Here is a 24,529-nt window from a genome sequence, read left to right as displayed (position 1 = left end):
CTAATCCCATCTCCACCACTCATCACCTGTGTGACTTTGGGTAAGTCACTTCACTTCTCTGGGCCTCAGTTACCTCATCTGGAAAATGGGGATTAAGACTGTTAGCCCCACGTGGGACAACCTGATTACCTTGTATCTCCCCAGTGCTTAGAACAGTGCTTGGCATATAGTAAGTGCTGAACAAATACCACAATTATTATTATTAACTGCTTACTATGTGCTAGGCACTGTACTAAGCACTGGGGTGGTTACAAGATAATCGGTTTGGACACAGTCCCTGTCCCACATGGGGCTCACAGTCTTGTCCCCTGTGTCCCCTATGTCCCCATACATATATATGTATATATATATATATATACATATATACCTGTATATATGTATATATGTTTATACATATTTATTACTCTATTTATTTATTTATCTTGTACATATCTATTCTATTTATTTTATTTTGTTAGTATGTTTGGTTTTGTTCTCTGTCTCCCCCTTCTAGACTGTGAGCCCGCTGTCGGGTAGGGACTGTCTCTATGTGTTGCCGACTTGTACTTCCCAAGCGCTTAGTACAGTGCTCTGCACACAGTAAGCGCTCAATAAATACGATTGATTGATTGATTGTCCCCATTTTACTGATGAGGAAACTAAGGCAGAGAGAATAATAGTAGTAATCGTGGCATTTGTTAAGCGCTTACTCCTCCCCATCCCCCCCGCCCTACCTCCTTCCCCTCCCCACAGCACCTGTATATATGTTTGTACAGATTTATTACTCTATTTATTTTACTTGTACATATTTACTCTTCTATTTATTGTGTTAATGATGTGCATCTAGCTTTAATTCTATTTATTCTGATGACTTGACACCTGTCCAGGTGTTTTGTCTTGTCGTCTGTCTCCCCCTTCTAGACTGTGAGCCCGTTGTTGGGTAGGGACCGTCTCTATATATGTTGCCGACTTGTCCTTCCCAAGCACTCGGCACAGTGCTCTGCACCCAGTAAGCGCTCAATAAATACGATTGAATGAATGAATGAATGAACTTAAGCTCTGGGGAGCAAATCGAGTCCCTGTCCCACCTGGAGCTCACGGTCTCAATCCCCATTTTACAGATGAGGTAACTGAGGCCTAGAGAAGTGAAGTGCCTGCTCAAGGTCACACAGCAGACAAGTGGCAGATTCCTGGGGAGAAAGACAAGAACCCCCGTATGGCCGGGGTCCCGGAGCCGGCCAGACGTGGAGGGCGAAGGGCGCAGAGACCTCGGGAGCAGGTGAGATTCAGATGTGGAAGCCAAGGGAAGGACTGGACCCATTGGCCCCAAAATCAAGTCTGTGCAGGCCACAGAGGCTGACGGGCACTGTAGTTTCCTGGAACCCCGGGTGGATTGGATCGTTTGTTCTTCAGCCGAGAGTTCTCTTCCCGCTCCAATCAATCAATCAATCAATCAATCCACGGTATTTATTTATTTATCCTCCCCCTTTTAGACTGTGAGCCCACTGTTGGGTAGGGACTGTCTCTATATGTTGCCAATTTGTACTTCCCAAGCGCTTAGTACAGTGCTCTGCACATAGTAAGCGCTCAATAAATACGATTGATGATGATGATGATGACTTATTGGGCTCATACTACATGCATTAAGCCCTTTGGAAAGTGCATTCTTGAGAAGCGGTGTGGCTTAGAGGAAATAGCACAGGCCCGAGAGTCACAGGACCTGGGCTCTAGTTCTGTCTCTGCCGCTTGTCTTCTGCCGGACTTTGGGCAAGTCACGTCACTTCTCTGGGCCCCAGTTCCCTCATCTGTAAGATGGAGATATAATACCCGGTCTCCTACTTAGACTGTGAGCCCCCCGATTATCTCCTCTCGTTTCTACCCCAGCACTTATTACGGTACTTGGCACATTGGAAGTGCTTAACAGATACTACAGTTATTATTATGTATCCGAGTTGGTAGATGTGTTTCTTGCCCTCGAGGAGTCTCAGTTGCAGAAAGACTAGCAGGAGAGGTGGCTTATGCTTCACCGGTTTCAGGCCACCTCAGTCCGTCTAGGCCTTCTGCCACCTCGGTAATATGAGAGAGAGAAAAGAGAGAGAAAAGCGAGGGAAAGAAAATAGAAAGGAAAGAGAGAAGAGAAAGGGAAGAAAGAGGAAGAGAGAAAGAAAAAGAGAATGAAAAAGAAAGAAAGAAAGCGAGAAAGAGAGAGGAAAGAAAGGGAGGGAGGGAGGGGGAAGGGAAGGGAAAGGAAAGGAAGTGAAGGGAAGGGAAAGGAAGGGAAATAGGAAGGGAAATGGAAAGGGAAAGGAAAGGAAGGGAAAGGAAAGGAAGGGACGGGAAAGGAAAGGAAGGGAAAGGAAGGGAAAGGGAAAGGAAAGGAAGGGAAAGGAAAGGAAGGGAAAGGAAAGGAAGGGAAGGGAAAGGAAGGGAAGGGAAGGGAAAGGAAGGGAAATGGAAAGGGAGAGGAAGGGAAATGGAAAGGAAAAGGAAAGGAAGGGAAAGGGAAGGGAAAGGAAGTGAAGGGAAGGGAAAGGAAGGGAAAGAAAAGGAAGGGAAAGGAAAGGAAGGAAAAGGAAAGGAAGGGAAAGGAAAGGAAGGAAAAGGAAAGGAAGGGAAAGGAAAGGAAAGGAAGGGAAAGGAAAGGAAAGGAAGGGAATGGAAGGGAAGGGAAAGGAAAGGGAAAGGGAAAGGGAGAGGAGAGAAGGGGAGGGGAGGAAAGGGAGAGGATGACAGGACAGTACAGGAAAGGACAGGACAGGAATGGAATGCATTTACCTGTTTGGGAATCCCAACGGCTCACAGAATCAATACCATATGCCCATATGTAGCCTTGCCCCTGGATGTGAGGAATAACTATGGTATTTGTTAAACACTTATTTTATGTCAAGACTGTTCTAAACTCTGAGGCAGGTACAGGTAATCAGTTTGGTCACAGTCCCTGTCCCACACTGGGCTCACAGTCTTCTCTGAGGCACAGAGAAGACAAGTGACTTACCCAAAGTCACACAGCGAGCAATCGGCAGAGCCGGGATTGGAAACCAGGTGCTCCGATTCCCAGGCCCGTGCTCTTTCCGCTAGGCCCCACCGCATCGCAAGTCAGGAAGTCTGAGCCCTGCGTTCCTCGGGTCCGGCCCTCCTGGTGCCGTCGGGACTAAGAGGACCACTGCAGGCCCCCGGTCACACGCACCCAGAGGGGGCCGTCGCTTGGAGCATGAGGGCCAGCTGCCCGTGGAGATTTTCAGGCCTCGTCCCGAAGGGAGGCTGCAGGAAAGGGTGGGTCTGTCGGCTGGACTGTGGGGGTTGCTTGCCAGAGCCAGCTGCATTCCTGGGGTTTGTTTCAGGACCGGGATGTCCGGCTTTCCAAGGCCCTCTCTTACGCCCTGCGCCACGGAGCTGTCAAACTGGGGTTGCCCATGGGCACCGGTAAGTCCTGTCCGGGGGAAGGCTGGCAGAGTCAGTCGGGTGTATTTATTGAGCCCTTATCATGTGCAGAGCGCTGTACTGAGTGCTTGGGAGAGTACAGTCTAACAGTAAACGGACTCATTCCCCGCCCACAAAGAGCTCACCTAGGTTGTGAATGGAGTTGGGGGGGGTTATTTAACCGTTGGCTTCTGGCCGAACAACTCAGAACATTCAGGAGGCGCTGCCTTTAAGGCAGACCTGAAACTGGAACCTCCCTTCTCCTGAACCTCTCACCCCTCCAGAAGTAGGAAAAAAGGCAGCCCGTGACCCGGCAGCCGGAAAACAATCCCCGCTCTGGAGCTCAACTGGTGCTGCTTCTGCCTGTGGCGGATCCCCACAGTCCCTTGGGAGCCAGCCCCCATTCCTCGGAGAGGAAAAGGAGAATTTGATAACTTGGTTGCCCCCACCCCACGCTCTCTCTCTTCCTATGAGGACTCCAGGGGGTAAAGGAGGGGAAGAGGGCCGTTTACCTTCCCCCGATACTTGGGCTACCATCCTCACGGCGCGTCGGGAATCTTTCGGATGGAGCCGGGCTCCTGGGGAAGATGGCGGAGGTGGAAGGCAAGTGTGGGTGGAGATGGGGATGCCGACAAGGCCAGGCGGTGAGGGACGGATGCGGGAAGGCCGCGGAGAAGCCCGAGAGGAGCGTGGGGCCTGGCGGTACCCGGAGCCCCCGTTTCTCCCCAGATGGCTTTGTGCCCCTGGACTCCCTCCTGCAGCTGCCCCAGTTCCGAGACTTCACCCCCGAGGACGTGCACCGGGTGGTGGAGACCAACGAGAAGCGGCGGTTCGCTCTGAAGCCCGGCCCGCTGGGCTCCGGCCCGCTCATCCGCGCCAACCAGGGCCACTCCCTGCAGGTGGCCCCCGGGGAGCGGGAGGGGGCCCGTCCACGGCTTGGGGACCGAGTCCCCGGGCGAGGGGGTGAGCATCGCCTTGACCGTCCCCCGGCAGGTGGCCGACTTGGAGCTGACCCCCTTGAGCGGGCCGCGGGACCTGCCCCCCGTGCTGGTCCACGGGACCTACCGGCGCCACTGGCCGTCCATCCGGCAGCGGGGCCTGTCGCGCGGCAAGAGGACCCATATCCACCTGGCACCTGGGCTGCCCGGAGACCCCCACGTCCTCAGCGGTTAGTAGCCCCCGACCGGCTGGTCCCGCCGAGCCCCGGCCTGTTTGGGGCATCGGGGCCCCCGGCTCTGACTCGTGGCTCTCGCCCCCAGGCATGAGGCAAGACTGCGAGGTGGCCGTGTTTGTTGACGGGCCCTCGGCGATGGCAGGTGAGACAGGTGGGAGAGAGGAGGCGGGTGGGGACGTTTGTCTCCGGTGTCCGTGCCCTGGAGCCTCGTGAAGGGGCACGGTGGGGAGATGCCTCTCGCCGACTCCCCCTTTCCCAGAGTTCCTCCTCCTCCTCCTCCTCTCGTCCACAGATGGAATCCAGTTCTTCCTCTCAGCCAATGGGGTGATCCTGACCCCGGGGGATGCCCACGGTTTCCTGCCCCCAAAGTACTTCAAGGAAGCAGTACAGCTGGGGTCCCACCGTAAGTAGCCTGGTCCAATTCAGGACCCCGCTATCCGGGGGATGCCCACGGTTTTCTGCCCCCAAAGTACTTCAAGGAGGCGATACAGCTGGGGTCCCACCGTAAGTAGCCTGGTCCAATTCAGGACCCCGCTATCCGGGAGATGCCCATGGTTTCCTGCCCCCAAAGTACTTCAGGGAGGCGATACAGCTGGGGCCCCACCCTAAGTAGCCAGGACGCCGCTACCCTGCCCTTCCGACTCCCCACTCTGCCCGGGGACCATCTTCTCCTCCATTCATTCGTTCAGTCGTGTTTATCGAGTACGCGCAGAGCACTGTACTAAGCGTTTGGAAAGTACAGTTCAGTAACAAGAGACAATCCCTACCCAACAGCGAACAACCTGGGGTTGCGCCCCTGCCCCGTGTCCCCGCGGGGCTCAGCTGGTTTGGGGACGAGGGACACCCGAGAGGAAGAGACCGCCGTCTTGGCCGACGGTTTGCCGGCCCCCGGCTCGCCCCGCAGCCTGGTGTTTGTCGTCCTTGCCGAGCCCCGGGACCCCCACCTTCTCCTTCTCAGCCTTTCAGAGCGGCCCTGTTCTCAGTCTCTGCCCCCCTCTCTCTCTCTCTCTGCGTCTCAGGGCAAAAACTGCCTCTGCTGGATGGGTCAGAGCCGCGCTGAGTGCGTCAGGAGCGGTGGAGTAGCCGACTCTCAATCATTTATTTATAAAAAAGAAACGAATAAAAACGGAAGCCGCAAGGCTGCGTCCGGTCTTCTTGGAACCGGTTAGGCCCTGCAGCCCTAAGCCGGTTTCCGCTCTTGTATTTCTCGGGCAAGACGGGCCTCGGGGGCCCCGACCTGCCTCACCTACTTGTGGAGAGGAGCAGGGGACTCCCATCTCAGGAAAGAAACCAACCCCCGGCCCCGGCCTCCCCCTCTGTGGGCATTTCCAGTCTCTGTAAAGCCCCGGGGACGGAGGGGAGGTGGGGGCAGTCCTGGCTGGGAGGAAACGGTAAGCTCTGCGGCTTCCTCGCTCGGTGAACAGCAGTGAACGTGGGAGGGGAAACGGTGGTCTGTGTGTGGGGACGGGGGATTCTCGGTAGAGGGAAGGGGGGGTGTCCCCCGGGGAGGGACCCCGGCCTCAGAGAGCCTCGTGGCCCCCGGTGAGTTGCAGGAAGAGATCCTCGTTCAGTTCTTCTCCTCGGGCCCGCTCGCGGGTGGACAGGAAGATGTAGCCGCCGATGTACTCGTGCAGCACGCGGCAGCCGGCGGACACGCAGCTGAACGCCACGTTGATGTGCTCGTCGAACTCGATGGCCACCTGCGCGGGGGGAGGAGGGCCACAGGGGTGAAGTCAGAGCGGGCCGGGGCCGGGCCGCCCACCGTGGGGGCCGTAGGACGGGTTATCGGGGGACCAGAAACGCCCGCACCAAACCCAACAGCCCATCATTCGTTCGGTCGTGTTTATCGAGCGCTAACTGGGTGCAGAGCACTGTACTGAGCGCTTGGGAAGGACAAGTTGGCAACATCAGCTGAGGGCGAGCAGCCCCGCCGAGTTGGGGGTCCCGCGAGGGTGGCTATAGAAAGCCGGAGGACACGGGTTCGGGCTCCCGCTCTGCCACCAGCCTGGGCAAGTCACTTAACCTCTCTGGGCCCCTTTTCCTCTCCTCCTCCCCATCCCCTCTGCCCTACCTCCTTCCCCTCCCCACAGCACTTGTATGTATAATAATAATAATGGCATTTGTTAAGCACTTACTATGTGCAAAGCACTGTTCCAATCATCATCATCATCAATCATATTTATTGAGCGCTTACTGTGTGCAGAGCACTGTACTAAGCGCTTGGGAAGTACAAGTTGGCAACATATAGGGACAGTCCCTACCCAACAGTGGGCTCATAGTCTAAAAGGGGGAGACAGAGAACAAAACCAAACATACTAACAAAATAAATAGAATAGATATGGACAAGTAAAATAAATAAATAAATAGAGTAACAATAAATAGAGTAACAGTTCTCTAAGTAAGAGAACTCTAAGTAAGAGTTCTAAGCACTGGGGGGATACAAGGTGATCAGGTTGTCCAACGTGGGGCTCACAGTCTTAATCCCCATTTTACAGATGAGGTCACTGAGGCTCAGAGAAGTTAAGCGACTTGCCCAAGGTCACATAGCAGACACGTGGCAGAGCTGGGACTAATAATAATAATTACGGTATTTGTTAAGCGCTTACTAGGTGCCAAGCACTATTCTATGCTCTGGGGTAGATACAGGGTCATCAGGTTGTCCCACACGGGGCTCACGGTCTTCATCCCCATTTGACAGATGAGGTCACTGAGGCCCAGAGAAGCGAAGTGACTTGCCCAAAGTCACCCAGCTGACGAGTGGCAGGGCGGGGATTAGAACCCGCAACCTCTGACTCCCAAGGCCGGGTTCTTGCCACTAAGCCATGCTGCTTCTCATACAGATTTATTACTCTTATTTATTTGACTTGTCCATATTTACTATTTTGTTAATGATGTGCATCTAGCTTTAATTCTATTTGTTCTGACGACTTTGACACCTGTCTACGCGTTTTGTCTTGTTGTCTGTCTTCCCCCTTCTAGACCGTGAGCCCGTTGCGGCCGACTTGTACTTCCCAAGTGCTTAGCCCAGTGCTCTGCACACAGTAAGTGCTCAATAAATACGATTGATGATGAATGGGCCCGTTTCTGCATCTGCAAAACGGGCGTAATGATGCCTGCCTTTCTGTACCACTCACAGTGTCGGTGTGGGGGCAAAAATGAGATCGGCAACGTGCGAGCACTCGGGGAATCAAACCAACGTGTTATTTAGGGGTCGACGGGCCTGCCGGAACAGGTTGAGAGAAGCCCAGGCCTGGACTCTTGTTCTTGGTCCCGCGGGGGACGGGCGCTGGGGTGGAGGTTTTAGGGAGCAAGACCCAGGGTGGGATATTTGGGAAGGAGGATGTGGGGAAGGGGACTTGGTGTAGGGGACACGGCGTGGCTCAGTGGAAAGAGCCCGGGCTTTGGAATCAGAGGTCGTGGGTTTGAATCCCGGCTCTGCCACGTGTCTGCTGTGTGACCTTGGACAAGTCACTTCACTCCCTTTTAGACTGTGAGCCCAATGTTGGGTAGGGACTGTCTCTATATGTTGCCAATTTGTACTTCCCAAGCGCTTAGTCCAGTGCTCTGCACATAGTAAGCGCTCAATAAATATGATCGATTGATTCTCAGAGCCTCATCTGTAAAATGGGGATCATCGTCATCATCAATCGTATTTATTGAGCGCTTACTATGTGCAGAGCACTGGACTAAGCGCTTGGGAAGTACAAACTGGCAACACATAGAGACAGTCCTGATGCCTGTGATCACCTTGTACTCCCCCCAGCGCTTAGAACAGACCTCCAGAGTCAGAGGTCATGGGTTCAAATCCCGGCTCTGCCAATTGTCAGCTGGGCGACTTTGGGCAAGCCGCTTAACTCTCTGGGCCTCAGTTCCCTCACCTGTAAAATGGGGATGAAGGCTGTGAGCCCCCCGTGGGACAACCCGATCACCTTGTAACCTCCCCAGCGCTTAGAACAGTGCTTTGCACAGAGTAAGCGCTTAATAAATGCCATCATCATTATTATTATTATTATCTTCTGCCTCGCAGGGAGCGGGACCGGCCCAGAGCAGGCGTGCCCGGACAGGGTCCCAGGGCCCGGCTTCTGACGGCTGCCGGGTTAGGACCTATCTATTCTATTTATTTTATTTTGTTGGTATGTTTGGTTTTGTTCTCTGTCTCCCCCTTTTAGACCGTGAGCCCACTGTTGGGTAGGGACTGTCTCTAGATGTTGCCAATTTGTACTTCCCAAGCGCTTAGTACAGTGCTCTGCACATAGTAAGCGCTCAATAAATACGATTGATGATGATGATGATGATGATGAGGGGCGGCGGGGGGCCGAAATCCGCCGAGGGCCCCCCGCCCACCGGCCCGCCGGCCCGCCGGCCCACCTGCCGGATGTCCCAGTTGACGTTCCACTGGCGCATGTTGCTGAACCTCCAGGTCTTGATCACATCCCCCCCGGCGAGGTCCATCCGGATCAGGCGGTTGTTGGCAATGCCCAAGATCTCGTCTTTCCTGCTGCCTTTGAACCTGCACGCGGGGAAGGAACGGGGTGAGAGTCGGGTCGGGGGGCAAGGATCAGGTTGGGCCCGGGGGATTGGGAAGTGGGGGCGAGGGGATGTTGCCAATTTGTACTTCCCAAGCGCTTAGTACAGTGCTCTGCACATAGTAAGCGCTCAATAAATACGATTGATGATGATGAGGGGGAAGGATCGGGAGGCGAGACTGGATTGCGGGGAGAGCCGTCAGCTCCCGGCCAGTACTCCCCGGGGTGGGAAAAAGAGCCACTTCCCTGCGTTGGCAAGTTGGGGAGAGGCAGGCAGGGAGCCCCTAGACTGTAAGCGCGCTGAGGGCAGGGAGTATGTTGGTTTATTGTTCTATTGGACTCTCCCAAGCGCTTATTACAGCGCTCTGCACACAGGAAGTGCTCAATAAATCCGACTGAATGAATGAAAGAGCCTTGGCTGGTGGCCATCAGAGCCCGGGCAGGGGGACCGAAGCGGAGAAGGTTGGGGGGGCATGTTGCCAACTTGTACTTCCCAAGCGCTTAGTACAGTGCTCTGCTCACAGTAAGCGCTCAATAAATACGATTGAATGAATGAATGAGCCTTGACTGGTGGCCATCAGAGCCCGGGCAGGGGGACCGAAGCGGAGAAGGTTGGAGGGGCATGTTGCCAATTTGTACTTCCCAAGCGCTTAGTACAGTGCTCTGCACACAGTAAGCGCTCAATAAATGCAATTGAATGAATGAATGAATGAAAGAGCCTTGACTGGTGGCCATCAGAGCCTGGGCAGGGGGACCGAAGTGGAGAAGGTTGTGGGGGGTGGGGGGGCATGTTGCCAACTTGTACTTCCCAAGCGCTTAGTACAGTGCTCTGCACACAGTAAGCGCTCAATAAATACGATTGAATGAATGAATGAATGAATGAATGAATGAATGAAAGAGCCTTGACTGGTGGCCATCAGAGTGTGGGACTGGTGGCCATCAGAGCCCGGGCAGGGCAACCAAAGTGGAGAAGGTTGGAGGGGCATGTTGCCAACTTGTACTTCCCAAGCGCTTAGTACAGTGTTCTGCACACAGTAAGCGCTCAATAAATACGATTGAAGGAATGAATGAATCCCCCCCCCCGGCCCCCCTACCAGGTTGGAGGCACCAGGAGGCTGAGCGGGGCACCGCCCGGTTACCTGACGATGAAATAGGAGATGCCAAAGTCGGGCAGGGACTGCCAGGCCTGGATGAAGCGCAGTTTGGCCTCGGCCAGGGAGAGCTGGGCTATGTTCTGGTGGGCCTCCAGGATCCGCTGGGTGAGCTGGGACACGGGGGGGGGGGGGGCGGGGGGCCCGTGAGGACCGAAACCCGGCCTGGAAACCGGGGAATCTGGGCCCCTCCCTGCCCCTCCCGCCCCCCCAAGCCCTCTCCCAGGAGCCGGCCCCCCACCTGCTTGGCCTTCAGCTTGCGCTGGAATCGGGGGGCGACGAGGCCGTGGGGGTTGAGGGTCTCGGGGTTGATGTCGGCGCCCTGGCTGTGGAGGGAGCCCCCGCCTCCGCCCCCTGCCCGCTGCAGGTTGAGGAAGGCCAGGATGCTCTGCACCTCGCTCTGGTAGCTGCTGTCGGCCATGGTGCGACCTTTGGCTGCCAGGCGGCACCCTGCCATCCAGCGGGCGTACTGCTGCTCCTGGGGACGGGTAATTGCGGGACATCTGTGCCTCAGAAGCCCTCCTTCTTGCCCAGCTCTTCCCCCAGCCGCCCTGCCCAAGGCCTGGCTTTCCCGGCTTTCCACTCCCGTGCCCCGGCGAAGGCCCCAACGATGCCCCTGGCACACTCCCTTGCTGCCAAGCTCCTGCGACACTCCCATACGCCCAGCTTGCTCTCGCCAACATCCTCACCTCCTCTGCCCGGTGATCCCAGACACACCCTCACGCTCCCAGCAACGGTCCCACGCTCACAGCTCCCCCAGCCCCCCAAATCTTCCCAGGAAGGACATGTGCCCGCCTGCCCACTTGCCCGCCCGCCCTTCCTCACATCCTGGCAGCGCAGGTAGATTTCGCTCATGCCCTCGGGAGAGGGCACGAGCAGTTTGATGCAGAACTTCTGTCCGGAGACGTTGACCTCGGGGACGACCTCGCAGCCTGGAGGAAGAGGGCAAGGAGAGGGCTGACGGGAGGTGGGCCTGAAGCTCGCTGGGGTCGGGGCGGGAGGCAATCAATCAATCAATCAATCAATCGTATTATTGAGCGCTTACTGTGTGCAGAGCACTGGACTAAGCGCTTGGGAAGTACAAGTCGGCAACATCTAGAGACGGTCCCTACCCAACAGCAGGCTCACAGTCTAGAAGGGGGAGACAGAGAACAAAACCAAACATACTCACAAAATAAAATAAATAGAATAGATATGTACAAGTAAAATAGAGTAATAAATATGTACGAACATATATACATATATACAGGTTAATAAATGTCGTAAAAAAAATAATAGTGATGACTGACCGATCATTATTATTGGAGGATAATAATGACTGAATGATCATTATTATGGGGGGGTCACAGGCTTGGGGGTGACAAAATAACAAAATACAATAAATAGAATAGATATGTACAAGTAAAATAAATAGAGTAATGAATATGCACAAACATATATACATATATATATAGGTTAATAAATGCCGTCAAAAAAAATAATAGTGATGACTGAATGATCATTATTATTGGGGGATAATAATGATGATTGAATGATCATTATTATGGGGGGCGGTCACGGGCCTGGGGGTGACAAAATAACAAAATAAAATAAATAGGATAGATATGTACAAGTAAAATAAATAGGGTAATAAATATGTACAAACATATATACATATATATAGGTTAATAAATGCCGTCTAAAAAAATAATAGTGATGACTGAATGATCATTATTACTGGGGGATAATAATGATGATTGAATGATCATTATTATGGGGGGGGGTCACGGGCCTGGGGGAGACAAAATAACAAAATACAATAAATAGAATAGATATGTACAAGTAAAATAAATAGAGTAATAAATGTACAAACATATATACATATATATAGGTTAATAAATGCTGTCAAAAAAAATAATAGTGATGACTGAATGATCATTATTATTGGGGGATAATAATGATGATTGAATGATCATTATTATGGGGGGGGTCACGGGCCTGGGGGTGACAAAATAACAAAATAAAATAAATAGAATAGATATGTACAAGTAAAATAAATAGAGTAATAAATATGTACAAACATATATACATATATACAGGTATACCACCACCGCAATAGACTAAAAAAACCAACCCAGTACTTGGCTTTAGAAGGATGTTGGTTACCTAGATCCTGGAGGCCTTGGGTAAATCGAGTCATGACAACAGAATTTAATTCGGAATAAGGAAACAGCAGCAGTATTACAGTGGGCAGTGGGTAGGGGGGCACCCGGGGCTGCAGGGGAGAGGGCGGCTCTTACCCTTGAGGTTGAGCTGCTGGACTGGCTCTCCGGGGGCCTGGTCCTGGCTTTTGTAGTAGGAGAGGGTGGTCTCCTTGAAGACAACCCAGTGCTGCCGGTAGCCCTTCAGGGTGAGCTTGCGGGGCCTGGGGGCGGGAAGAGGGTGAGGGTGGGGGGACTCAGGTGGGGCCCCTCATTCATTCATTCAATCGTATTTATTGAGTGCTTACTGTGTGCAGAGCACTGGACTAAGCGCTTGGGAAGTACAAGTCGGCAACATATAGAGACGGTCCCTACCCAACACTGGGCTCACAGTCGAGAAGGGGGAGACAGACAACAGAACCAAACATATTAACAAAATAAAATAAATAGAATAGATATGTACAAGTAAAATGAATAGAGTAATAAATCCGTACAAACATATATACATATATACAGGTGCTGTGGGGAAGGGAAGGAGGTAAGATGCGGGGGATGGAGAGGGGGGCGAGGGGGAGAGGAAGGAAGGGGCTCAGTCTGGGAAGGCCTCCTGGAGGAGGTGAGCTCTCAGTAGGGCCTTGAAGGGAGGAAGAGAGTGAGCTTGGCGGATGGGCAGAGGGAGGGCATTCCAGGCCCGGGGGAGGACGCGGGCCGGGGGTCGACGGCGGGACGGGCGAGAACGAGGCCCAGTGAGGAGATTAGCGGCAGAGGAGCGGAGGGTGCGGGCTGGGCTGGAGAAGGAGAGAAGGGAGGTGAGGTAGGAGGGGGCAAGGTGATGGACAGCCTTGAAGCCGAGGGTGAGGAGTTTCTGCCTGATGTGCAGATTGATTGGTAGCCACTGGAGATTTTTGAGGAGGGGAGTAACATGCCCAGAGCGTTTCTGGACAAAGACAATCCGGGCAGTGGAGTGAAGTATGGATTGAAGTGGGGAGAGACAGGAGGATGGGAGATCAGAGAGAAGGCTGATGCAGTAGTCCAGATGGCATAGGATGAGAGCTTGAACCGGGTCCCAGCAGGGTGAGGTCTCCTCCCCCGGCCGTTCCCCAAGACTCACCGGAAGATGCGGAGGTGATCTTTGAGCTCGGGGATGGCCGTGAGGCTGTCCTGGAAGAGGAAAGAGGCTACTACAGCCCCGGCCTGGACTCCACGCCCACCCCACCCCCGGGCCGGTGCCCCCCAGAGCCCTCCTCACCAGCACGTCCGTCGGGGCTGAGCCTTCCAGCTTCACCTCCAGGTTGCTCAGAGCCGCGTCCAGGTCGTCGAGGCCGGAGTCGTTGGTGGCCGAGTCTCCCGGCTCCGCGCCGGCCGAGAGCTCGTTGATGTGATACTGGCAGGGGGAGCGGGAAGAGGGGTGTCTTGGGGGGCCGGGCCCTGCTCTGCCCGTTGCCCACTGGCTCCTGGACACAGGGGTCTGGCCTCCCCTCAAACCCCTCGGCTGTCCTGGATCCCATTCATTCATTCAATCGCATTTACTGAGCGCTTACTGTGTGCAGAGCACTGTCCGAAGCGCTTGGGAATTACAAGTTGGCAACATATAGAGACGGTCCCTACCCAACAATGGGCTCACAGTCCATCAGTTCCCTCATCTGTAAAAATGGGGATGAAGACTGTGAGCCCCACGTGGGACAACTTGATCACATTGTATCCCCCCCAGCGCTTAGAACAGTGCTTTGCACATACTAAGCGCTTAACAAATGCCATCATTATTATTATTATTATTATTAGAAGGGGGAGACAGACAACAAAACAGAACATGTGGACAGGTGTCAAGTCATCGGAATAAATAGAAATAAAGCTAGATGCACGTCCTTAACAAAATTAATAGAATAGTAAATATGTACAAATACATATGTACAACAACCTCTTCAACTTCAAAGCCAGATGACACGGGTTCAGGCTCACGCTCTGCCACCAGACTGGACAAGTCACTTAACCTCTCTGGGCCCTTTTTCCCCCTTTTTCCCCCCTTTTCCTCTCCTCCTTCCCATCCTCCCAGCCCTACCTCCTTCCCCTCCCCACGGCACTTTTCATTCATTCAATCGTATTTTTTGAGCGCTTACTGTGTGCACAGCACTGTACTAAGCGCTTGGGAAGGACAAGTTGGGAACATCTAGAAATGGTCCCTACCCAACAGCGGGCTCACAGTCTAGAAGGGGGAGACAGAGAATAAAACAAAACATATTAACAAAATAAAACAAATAGAATATGTACAAATAAAATAAATAAATACATAGAGTAATAAATACATACATATATACAGGTGCTGTGGGGAGGGGAAGGAGGTAAGGCGGGGGGATGGGGAGGGGGAGGAGGGGGAGAGGAAGGAAGGGGCTCAGTCTGGGAAGGCCTCATTCATTCATTCATTCATTCACTCGGCACTTTTCATTCATTCAATCGTATTTATTGAGCGCTTACTGTGTGCAGAGCACTGTACTAAGCGCTTGGGAAGGACAAGTTGGGAACATATAGAGACGGTCCCTACCCAACAGTGGGCTCACAGTCTAGAAGGGGGAGACAGACAACAAAACAAAACATTTTAACAAAATAAAATAAATAGAATAAATATGTACAAATAAAATAAATAGAGTAATAAATACGTACAAAGATATATACGTATATACAGGTGCTGTGGGGAGGGGAAGGAGGTGAGGCGGGGAGGATGGAGAAGGGGAGGAGGGGGAGAGGAAGGAGGGGGCTCAGTCTGGGAAGGCCTCATTCATTCATTCATTCAATCGTATTTACTGAGCGCTTACTGTGTGCAGAGCACTGGACTAAGCGCTTGGGAAGTACAAGTCGGCAACATCTAGAGACGGTCCCTACCCAACAGCGGGCTCACAGTCTAGAAGGGGGAGACAGACAACAAAGCAAAACACAGTAACAAAATAAAATAAGGAGAATAGTATTGTTGGGTAGGGACTGTCTCTGTTGCTGATTTGTGCTTTCCAAGCGCTTAGTCCAGTGCTCTGCACACAGTAAGCGCTCAATAAAGCAGCGTGGCTCAGTGGAAAGAGCCCCGGCTTTGGAGTCAGAGGTCATGGGTTCAAATCCCGGCTCCACCACTTATCATCAGCTGTGTGACTTTGGGCAAGTCACTTCACTTCTCTGGGCCTCTGTTCCCTCATCTGTAAAATGGGGATGAAGACTGTGAGCCCTCCGTGGGACAACCTGATCACCTTGTTAACCTCCCCAGCGCTTAGAACAGTGCTTTGCACATAGTAAGCACTTAATAAATGCTATCACTATTATTATTATTAATAATAAAGACGATGGGATGAATGAATGAATACACATGAATTGGGTTGGACATAATCCCCGTCCCGCAGAGGGCTCACAGTCTTCGTCCTCATTTTACAGAGGAGGGAACTGAGGCACAGAGAGGTGAAGTATCTTGCCCATGACCACACTACTGAGAGCTCACCTCCTCCAGGAGGCCTTCCCGGACTGAGCCCCTTCCTTCCTCTCCCCCCCGCCCCCCTCTCCATCCCCGCGATCTTACCTCCTTCCCTTCCCCACAGCACCTGTATATCTGTATATATGTCTGTACATATTTATTACTCTATTTATTTATTTATATATTTTACTTGTCCATATCTATCCTATTTATTTTATTTTGTTAGTAAGTTTGGTTTTGTTCTCTGTCTCCCCCTTTTAGACTGTGAGCCCACTGTTGGGTAGGGACCGTCTCTAGATGTTGCCATCTTGTACTTCCCAAGCGCTTAGTGCAGTGCTCTGCACACAGTAAGCGCTCAATTAATACGATTGATTGATTGAGCGGCGGAGCGGGATTAGAACCCAGGCCATTCTGATTCCCAGGCCCCACTGCCGCCGCCATGCTGCTTCCCTAGACGGTGGCCACCATTCCCCCACCCACGCCCTGGGCTGGCTAGCCCGCACCCCCTTACCTGGAGGGCAGCGAACACCATCATCTCCTCTTCGGTGCAATCGATCTCCTCGAGCAGGAGGTCCCAGCGGGCCTGCTCGTACAGCTGGGTCAGCCGCACCGGGTCCGTCTGGGGTCGCGGGGGTACGGTAAGCGCTTACTACGTGCCAGGCGCTCAGTGGAAAGAGCCCGGGCTTTGGAGCGAGTCAGAGGCTATGGGTTCAAATCCCAGCCCTGCCAAGTGTCAGCTGGGCAAGTCACTTCACTTCTCTGGGCCCCAGTTCCCTCGTCTGTAAAATGGGGATTAAGACTGGGAGCCCACTGTGGGACAACCTTTTCATTCATTCATTCATTCATTCAATCGTATTTATGGAGCGCTCATTGTGTACAGAGCACTGGACTAAGCGCTTGGGAAGTACAAGTTGGCAGCATATGGAGACGGTCCCTCCCCAACAGTGGGCTCTTAGTCTGCTCACCTTGTAACCTCCCCAGTGCTTAGAACAGTGCTTTTCACATAATAAGCGCTTAATAAATGCCATCATTATTATTCTAAGTGCCGGGGAGATACGAGGTCATCAGGTTGTCCCATCTGGGGCTCACAGGCTTCACCCCCATTTGACAGAGGAGGTCACTGAGGCATAGGGAAGTTGAGTGACTTGCCCAAAGTTACCCAGCTGACAAGTGACGGGCCCAAAGTCACCCAGCTGACAAGTGGAGGAGCCGGGATTAGAACCCATGACCTCCGGACTCCCCATCTGGGGCTCTTGCCACTGAGCCACACTGCTTCTCTAGGGGTGAAATTCTGCGTTCCTTTGTGGTCCCTGACAGGGCCCACCACCCCATCACCCAAAGTCACCCAGCTGACAATTGGAGGAGCCGGAATTAGAACCCATGACCTCCGAATCCCCATCCCGGGCTCTTTCCACTGAGCCACGCTGCTTCTCTAGGGGTGAAATTCTGTCCTTTGTGGTCCCTGGCAGGGCCCATCACCCAAAGTCACCCAGCTGACAATTGGAGGAGCCGGAATTAGAACTCATGACCTCCAACTCCCCATCCCGGGCTCTTTCCACTGAGCCACGCTACTTCTCTAGGGGTGAAATTCTGCGGTCCTTTGTGGTCCCTGGCAGGGCCCATCACCCAAAGTCACCCAGCTGACAAGTGGCGGAGCTGGAATTAGAACCCGTGACCTCCGATTCTCCATCCCGAGCTCTTGCCACTGAGCCACGCTGCTTCTCTAGGGGTGAAATTCTGCGGTCCTTTGTGGTCCCTGGCAGGGCCCGCCACCCCATCACCCAAAGCCACCCAGCTGACAATTGGAGGAGCCGGAATTAGAACCCATGACCTCCGAATCCCCATCCCGGGCTCTTGCCACTGAGCCACGCTGCTTCTCTAGGGGTGAAATTCTAAGGTCCTATGTGGTCCCTGGCAGGGCCCGCCCCCCCCATCACAGCCATCACTCCTGCTATCCTCACTGCCATCCTCACTGCCCCCTCTTTCCTCCCTCTCTCTCCCCCTCGGGCCTGCCCTCTGACCTTGGGGTCCAGGTCAAAGAAGCTGTAGTACTTGAAGCGCAGCAGGAGGGTGTCCCCGGCCTGCACTCCCTGCTGCAGGAGGCATCTCGATGAGTCCAGCCACCTGGGGGAGGGAGGGGGCAGAGGGCACCGGGGGGGGGGGGGTGAGGCGTGGAGGGCCCGGGCACAGACCGAGGGGCACAGGAGGGGGCGGGCAGACAAGGCCCAGAGTGGGAGGGGAGGGCACAGGGGTTGGGTGGGTGGATGGGCACAGGGGGACGGGGACTGATTAGCATGGGGGAGCCCGTTGTTGGGTCGGGACCGTCTCTAGATGTTGCCAACTTGTCCTTGCCAAGCGCTCAGTACAGTGCTCAGCACACAGTAAGCGCTCAATCAATAGGATTGAATGAGTGAATGAATGAAAGAAGGAGTTGGGCCGGACAGAGCGGGGCGAGGCGGGGACTGGCCAGCAGGGGGCGGGGCAGAGAGGGGGGCGAGGCGGGGACTGACCGGCAGGGGGCGGGGCAGAGACGGGGCGAGGCGGGGACTGGCCGGCAGGGGGCGGGGCTGAGGAGGGGGTTTTTATTTTATTTTAATTTTATTTTGTTTTATTTGATTTTCTTTTGTTAATCTGTTTTGTTTTGTCGTCTGTCTCCCCCTTCTAGACTGTGAGCCCGCTGTTGGGGAGGGACCGTCTCTGTATGTTGCTCTGCTTAGTCCAGTGCTCTGCACACAGTGAGTGCTCAATAAATACGATTGAATGAATGAATGAAAGGAGGAGGGGGCGGGGCCTAGGAGGAGGAGGGGCGGGGCTGAGGAGGACGGGGGAGGGGTTTTTATTTTAGTTTTATTCGATGTTGTTTGATTTGATTTGATTTTGTTAATCTGTTTGGTTTTGTTGTCCGTCTCCCCCTTCTAGACTGTGAGCCCGCTGTTGGGTAGGGACCGTCTCTAGATGTTGCCCACTTGTCCTTCCCAAGCGCTTAGTCCAGTGCTCTGCACATAGTAAGTGCTCAATAAATACGATTGATTGAATGAATGAATGAAAGGAGGAAGAGGGGGGGACGAGGAGTAGGATGGGGGGCGGGGCCGGGCCTGAGGGGGTGAGGCTGAGGAGGAGGAGGAGGAGGAGGAGAAGGACGGTGGCGGGGGTTTTATTTAATTTTAATTTAATTTTGTTTTATTTGATTTTATTTTGTTAATCTGTTTTGTTTTGTTGTCTGTCTCCCCCTTCTAGGCTGTGAGCCCGCTGTTGGGTAGGGACCGTCTCTCTATGTTGCCCTGCTTAGTCCAGTGCTCTGCACACAGTGAGCGCTCAATAAATACGATTGAATGAATGAATGAATGAAAGGAGGAGGGGCGGGGCCTAGGAGGAGAAGGGGCGGGGCTGAGGAGGAGGAGGACGGGGTTTTTATTTTATTTTTATGTGATTTTGTTTGATTTGATTTGATTTTGTTAATATGTTTTGTTTTGTTGTCTGTCTCCCCCTTCTAGACTGTGAGCCCGCTGTTGGGTAGGGCCCGTCTCTAGATGTTGCCGACTTGTACTTCCCAAGCGCTTAGTACAGTGCTCTGCACACAGTAAGTGCTCAATAAAAATGATTGAATGAATGAATGAATGAAAGGAGGAGGAGGAGGGGGCGGGACAGGCTCTGAGGGGAAGGAGGGGGTCGGGGCTGGTCCCAAAGGGTCGGGGGTCCCTTGGGGGTCCCTTGGGGGTCCCTTGGGTGGGGAGACCTGGAGTGGAGGCGCGTCTTGTCGCTGAGGGCGTCGGGTCTGGGCAGGCTCTGCAGCAGGCGGGGGTCCGGGGCCGGCTGGGCCCGGCTCAGCAGGCTGCGGTAACAGGCCTCCGCCTCCGCCGAGTCCGACAGGTGCGACGGCAGACCCCGGAACAGGCCTGGGGACACCCCTGGCCGAACCGCCGACCCACCGACGGATGCCTGTTAGTCCGTCAGTCAGTCAGTCAGTCACCCCGACGGACGGCATGCCGTCCGGCAGTCAGTCAGTCAGTCAGTCAGTCACCCCGACGGCAGGCCTGCAGCCCGGCAGTCAGTCAGTCAGTCACCCCAACGGCAGGCCTACAGTCCAGCAGTCAGTCAGTCAGTCAGTCACCCCGATGGACGGCAGTCCGTCAGTCAGTCCGTCAGTCAGTCAGTCAGTCAGTCACCCCTACGGCTGGCCTGCAGTCCGGCAGTCAGTCAGTCATTCAGTCAGTCACCCCAACGGACGGCAGTCCGGCAGTCAGCCAGTCAATCAGTCACCCCGACGGCAGTCCGGCAGTCTGTCAGTCACCCCGACGGCAGTCCGGCAGTCCGGCAGTCAGTCAGTCACCCCGACCGCAGTCCGGCAGTCCATCAGTCAGTCAGTCAGTCACCCCGACGGCAGTCTGGCTGTCCATCAGTCAGTCAGTCACCCCGACGGCAGTCCAGCAATCACCCCACCGGCCCACCCCCACACGATACTCATGATGACGGCAGGGCTTAAGCGCTTCCTCTGGGCCCAGCCCTGTCCTAAGTGCTGGATAATAAATGCCATCATTATCATTATTATTACAGGTCACCCCGCCGGCCCACCCCCACAGATGATACTCATGATGACGGCAGGGCTTAAGCGCTTCCTCTGGGCCCAGCACTGTTCTAAGCGCTGGATAATAAATGCCATTATTATTATTATTATTATTGTTATTATTATTGCAGGGACAAGTTCATCAGGTTGTGTCCCCCGTGGGGCTCACGGTCTAGAAGGGGGAGGTCCCAGCTCCACCGCTTAATAATAATGATGGCATTTGTTAAGCAATTACTATGTGCCAAACGCTGTTCCAAGCGCTGGAACAGATACAAGGTCATCAGGTTGTGTCCCCCATGGGGCTCACGGTCAAGGGGGGGAGATCCCAGCTCCGCCGCTTAATAATAATGATGATATTTGTTAAGTGCTTACTGTGTGCCGAGCGCTGTTCTAAGCGCTGGGGCAGATACAAAGTCATCAGGTTGTGGGTTGTGTCCCCCGTGGGGCTCACGGTCTAGAAGGGGGAGATCCCAGCTCCGCCGCTTAATAATAATGATGGCATTTGTTAAGCGCTGGATAATAAATGCTATTATTATTATTATTATTATTATTATTATTATTATTATTATTATTATTATTATTACAGGGACAAGGTCATCAGGTTGTCCCCCGTGGGGCTCACGGTCTAGAAGGGGGAGATCCCAGCTCTGCCGCTTAATAACAATGACAATATTTGTTAAGCGCTTACTGTGTGCCGAGCACTGTTCTAAGCTCTGGGGGAGATACAAGGTGATCAGGTTGTGCCCCGTGGGGCTCACAGTCTTCATCCCCATTTGACAGATGAGAGCACTGAGGCTCAGAGAAGTGACTTGCCTAAGGTCACACAACTCATAAGTGGCAGGGCCGGGATGCGGGGTTGATTCCTTAGACTCAGGTCCCCTCGGCAGTGGAGGCATCACCTTGTCCTGTTGTACTGTTCCAGTGCTTAGAACGGTGCTTTGCACATAGTAAGCGTTTAATAAATGCCATCATTATCATTATTATTATTATTGTCCTCCCCCTCACCTCCTCCCTGAACTACCCCAAGTCCTCCCAAGCCAGTGTCTTGGACCCTCCTGGGCCCTCTCTGACCCCCAGCTGATCCCTGGAGAAGCGGCCTGGCTTAATGGATAGAGCAAGGGCCTGCAACTCAGAAGGGCATGGGTTCTAATTCATTCATTCATTCATTCATTCATTCATTCATTCATTCGTATTTATTGAGCACTTACCGTGTGCAGAGCACTGGACTAAGCGCTGGGGAAGTACAAATCGGCAACACAGACAATCCCTACCCAACAACGGGCTCACAATCTAGAAGGGGGAGATCCCAGCTCCGCCACTTAATAATAATGATGGTATTTGTTAAGCGCTTACTATGTGCCGAGCACTGTTCTAAGCGCTGGGGGGGGGGGGGGGATACAAGATGATCAGGTTGTCCCATGTGGGGCTCACAGTCTTCATCCCCATTTGACAGATGAGGGAACTGAGGCCCAGAGAAGTGAAGTGCCTTGCCCAAAGCCACACAGCTGACAAGTGGCGGAGCCGAGATTCGAACCCATGGCCTCTGACTCCCAAGTCAGCTGCTTTTCTAATTATTATTAATTGTTGTTGTGTGCCAAGTCCTGTTGTAGATCCAAGGTAATGAGGTTGTCCCACATGGGACTAACAGCCTTTATCCCCATTTTACAGATGAGGGCCCAGAGAAGTTAAGCAATTTGCCCAAAGTCACACAGCTGACAAGGGGCGGAGCCTGGATTAGAACCCATGACCTCTGACTCCCAAACTCCGGGCTCTTTCCACTAAGCCATGCTGCTTCTGCTTTGTGGCCTTGGGCAAGTCACTTCACTTCTTTAGGGCTGTTAGCTCATCTGTAAAACGGGGGTTGAGACTTTGCTTTTTATTGTTGTATTGTACTTTCCCAAGTGCTTAGTACAGTGCTCGGCACACCGTAAACACTTAATAAACACAATTGAATGAATGAGCCTCACATGGGACAGGGACTGTGTCCAACTCGATTTGCCCATATCCACCCCAGCACTTTTAGTACAGTGCTTGGCATGTAGTAAGTGCTTAACAAATACCATCATCATCATCATCTTCCTTGTGGTCCCCATCCCTTATTCATTCATTCATTCAATTGTATTTATTGAGCGCTTACTGTGCGCACAGCACCGGACTAAGCGGTTGGAAAGTACAATTAACATTTCAAAAACCCCCTGGGGGGATTGCATTTTAATTTTTCCAGCCTCATTCAGTACCAGCCCCGTACTTTAATCCACAGTGTCTTAAATTCTGATTTTTTTATTGTCTGTGTAAGGTGCTTACCATACAGTGTAGGGATTTGAGATATGACTGATAATGGGAGACCCTCAGTAACTTGTATATATATTTGTACAGATTTATTACTCTATTTTACTTGTACATATTTACTCTTCTATTTATTTTGTTAATGATGTACATACATGTTGCCAACTTGTACTTCCCAAGCGCTTAGTACAGTGCTCTGCACCCAGTAAGCGCTCAATAAATACGATTGAATGAATGTAGCTTTAATTCCATTTGTTCTGACGATTTTGACACCTGTCTACATGTTCTGTTTTGTTGTCTGTCTCCCCCTTCTAGACTGGGAGCGCATTGTTGTTTGGGACTGTCTCTATATGTTGCCAGCTAGTACTTCCCAAGCGCTTAGTACAGTGCTCTGCACCCAGTAAGCGCTCAATAAATACGATTGAATGAATTCGGCAACAAAGAGAGACAATCCCCGCTGTAGGTCCCCTCCTGAGGGGATGGACAGACCCTCCTGATGGTGAACCTTGGCTTCACTAACACTGTCCTCCCCTGGTTTGGGCTTTTTTAAAATGCTATTTGTTGAGCTCTTCCTGTGTGTCAAAACTGTTCTAAGCACTGGGGTGGATACAAGGTAATAAAGTCAGACACAGTCCCTTGTCTCGCATGGGGCCTCACAGTCTGAGGTAGGAGGGAGAACAGACATTTAATCCCCATTTTACCGTTGAGGGAAGCGAGGCACAGAGAAGTTAACTGGCTTGCCCAAGGTCACACAGCAAGAAATTGGCATTCGTTCTTAGTCTCTTTCACGGGCTTCACCTCTGTCTCCCGTCCCTCAAGGCTCAGTTCTGGGTCCCCCCACTTCTATTCTCCATCTACACCCACTCCCGTGGAGAACTCGCTGGCTCCCACGGCTTCAACTACCACCTCTGTGCGGATGATAGACAGTGAGCCCGTTGTTGGGGAGGGAACATCTCTCGATGTTGCCGATTTGTACTTCCCAAGCCCTTAGTCCAGTGCTCTGCACACAGGAAGCGCTCACTAAATACGACTGAATGAAACCTACACCTTCCGTCCTGACCTCTCTCTCCTTCTCCATAGTCCCGTATTTCCTCCTGCCCCCCGGGAAATCTCTCCTTGGATCAATCGGTGGTATTTGTGAGCCCCCCTGGGACAACCTGATCACCTTGTAACCTCCCCAGCGCTTAGAACAGTGCTTTGCACGTAGTAAGCGCTTAATAAATGCCATCATTATTATTATTATTATTATTCTCTGGGCCTCAGTTCCCTCATCTGTCAAATGAGGATTAAGACTGTGAACCCCCCGTGGGACAACCTGATCACCTTGTAACCTCCCCAGCGCTTAGAACAGTGCTTTGCACGTAGTAAGCGCTTAATAAATGCCATCATCATTATTATTATTATTATTCTCTGGGCCTCAGTTCCCTCATCTGTCAAATGAGGATTAAGACTGTGAACCCCCTGTGGGACCATCTGATCACCTTGTAACCTCCCCAGCGCTTAGAACAGTGCTTTGCACGTAGTAAGCGCTTAATAAATGCCATCATTATTGTTATTATTATTCTCTGGGCCTCAGTTCCCTCATCTGTCAAATGAGGATTAAGACTGTGAACCCCCTGTGGGACCACAGGATCACCTTGTAACCTCCCCAGCGCTTAGAACAGTGCTTTGCACATAGTAAATGCTTAATAAATGCCATCATTATTATTATTATTATTATTTACTGAGCGCTTGCTATGTGCAAAGCACTGTGCTAAGCACTTGGGAGAGTACAAGAGAATATTAGCGGACACGTTCCCCG

The 24,529-nt window shown here is 52.7% G+C and overlaps 2 protein-coding genes across 2 annotated transcripts in view; one reads left to right on the top strand and one right to left on the bottom strand.

Moving 5' to 3' along the window:
• Positions 1 to 1,138: 1,138 nt before the first annotated feature.
• Positions 1,139 to 5,730, top strand: TRPT1 (tRNA phosphotransferase 1). The gene is made up of 7 exons (XM_038764979.1): positions 1,139 to 1,258; positions 3,321 to 3,402; positions 4,129 to 4,298; positions 4,393 to 4,567; positions 4,659 to 4,715; positions 4,866 to 4,976; positions 5,593 to 5,730. The coding sequence occupies exons 1-7, from the start codon at positions 1,196 to 1,198 to the stop codon at positions 5,631 to 5,633; spliced, it is 699 nt and encodes a 232-aa protein (XP_038620907.1). The 5' UTR covers positions 1,139 to 1,195; the 3' UTR covers positions 5,634 to 5,730.
• A 196-nt stretch (positions 5,731 to 5,926) lies between these two features.
• The window catches only part of FERMT3 (fermitin family member 3), a 36,076-nt gene continuing 17,473 nt past the window's right edge, over positions 5,927 to 24,529 (bottom strand). The window contains exons 5-15 of the mRNA XM_038764977.1: positions 19,615 to 19,786; positions 17,900 to 18,002; positions 16,390 to 16,497; positions 13,680 to 13,814; positions 13,542 to 13,591; positions 12,530 to 12,654; positions 11,076 to 11,182; positions 10,492 to 10,728; positions 10,239 to 10,363; positions 8,942 to 9,083; positions 5,927 to 6,273 (exon numbers count right to left, since the gene is read on the bottom strand). Of these exons, the coding sequence (XP_038620905.1) occupies positions 6,094 to 6,273; positions 8,942 to 9,083; positions 10,239 to 10,363; positions 10,492 to 10,728; positions 11,076 to 11,182; positions 12,530 to 12,654; positions 13,542 to 13,591; positions 13,680 to 13,814; positions 16,390 to 16,497; positions 17,900 to 18,002; positions 19,615 to 19,786 (1,484 nt within the window). The 3' untranslated portion in view covers positions 5,927 to 6,093. The remainder of the gene's footprint in view (positions 6,274 to 8,941; positions 9,084 to 10,238; positions 10,364 to 10,491; positions 10,729 to 11,075; positions 11,183 to 12,529; positions 12,655 to 13,541; positions 13,592 to 13,679; positions 13,815 to 16,389; positions 16,498 to 17,899; positions 18,003 to 19,614; positions 19,787 to 24,529) is intronic.

The sequence above is a fragment of the Tachyglossus aculeatus genome, chromosome 22 (assembly GCF_015852505.1).
Source record: "Tachyglossus aculeatus isolate mTacAcu1 chromosome 22, mTacAcu1.pri, whole genome shotgun sequence".
Lineage (NCBI taxonomy): Eukaryota > Metazoa > Chordata > Mammalia > Monotremata > Tachyglossidae > Tachyglossus > Tachyglossus aculeatus.
This window is presented reverse-complemented; position numbering and strand designations above follow the sequence as displayed.

Excerpts from the sequence above, each read along its gene's own strand:
- TRPT1 (XM_038764979.1), top strand. The coding sequence starts at position 1,196 with ATGGCCGGGGTCCCGGAGCCGGCCAGACGTGGAGGGCGAAGGGCGCAG. Across the intron at positions 4,299-4,392 it reads ACCAGGGCCACTCCCTGCAG|GTGGCCGACTTGGAGCTGAC; the intron begins GTGGCCCCCGGG and ends GTCCCCCGGCAG. Across the intron at positions 4,977-5,592 it reads AGTACAGCTGGGGTCCCACC|GGCAAAAACTGCCTCTGCTG; the intron begins GTAAGTAGCCTG and ends TCTGCGTCTCAG.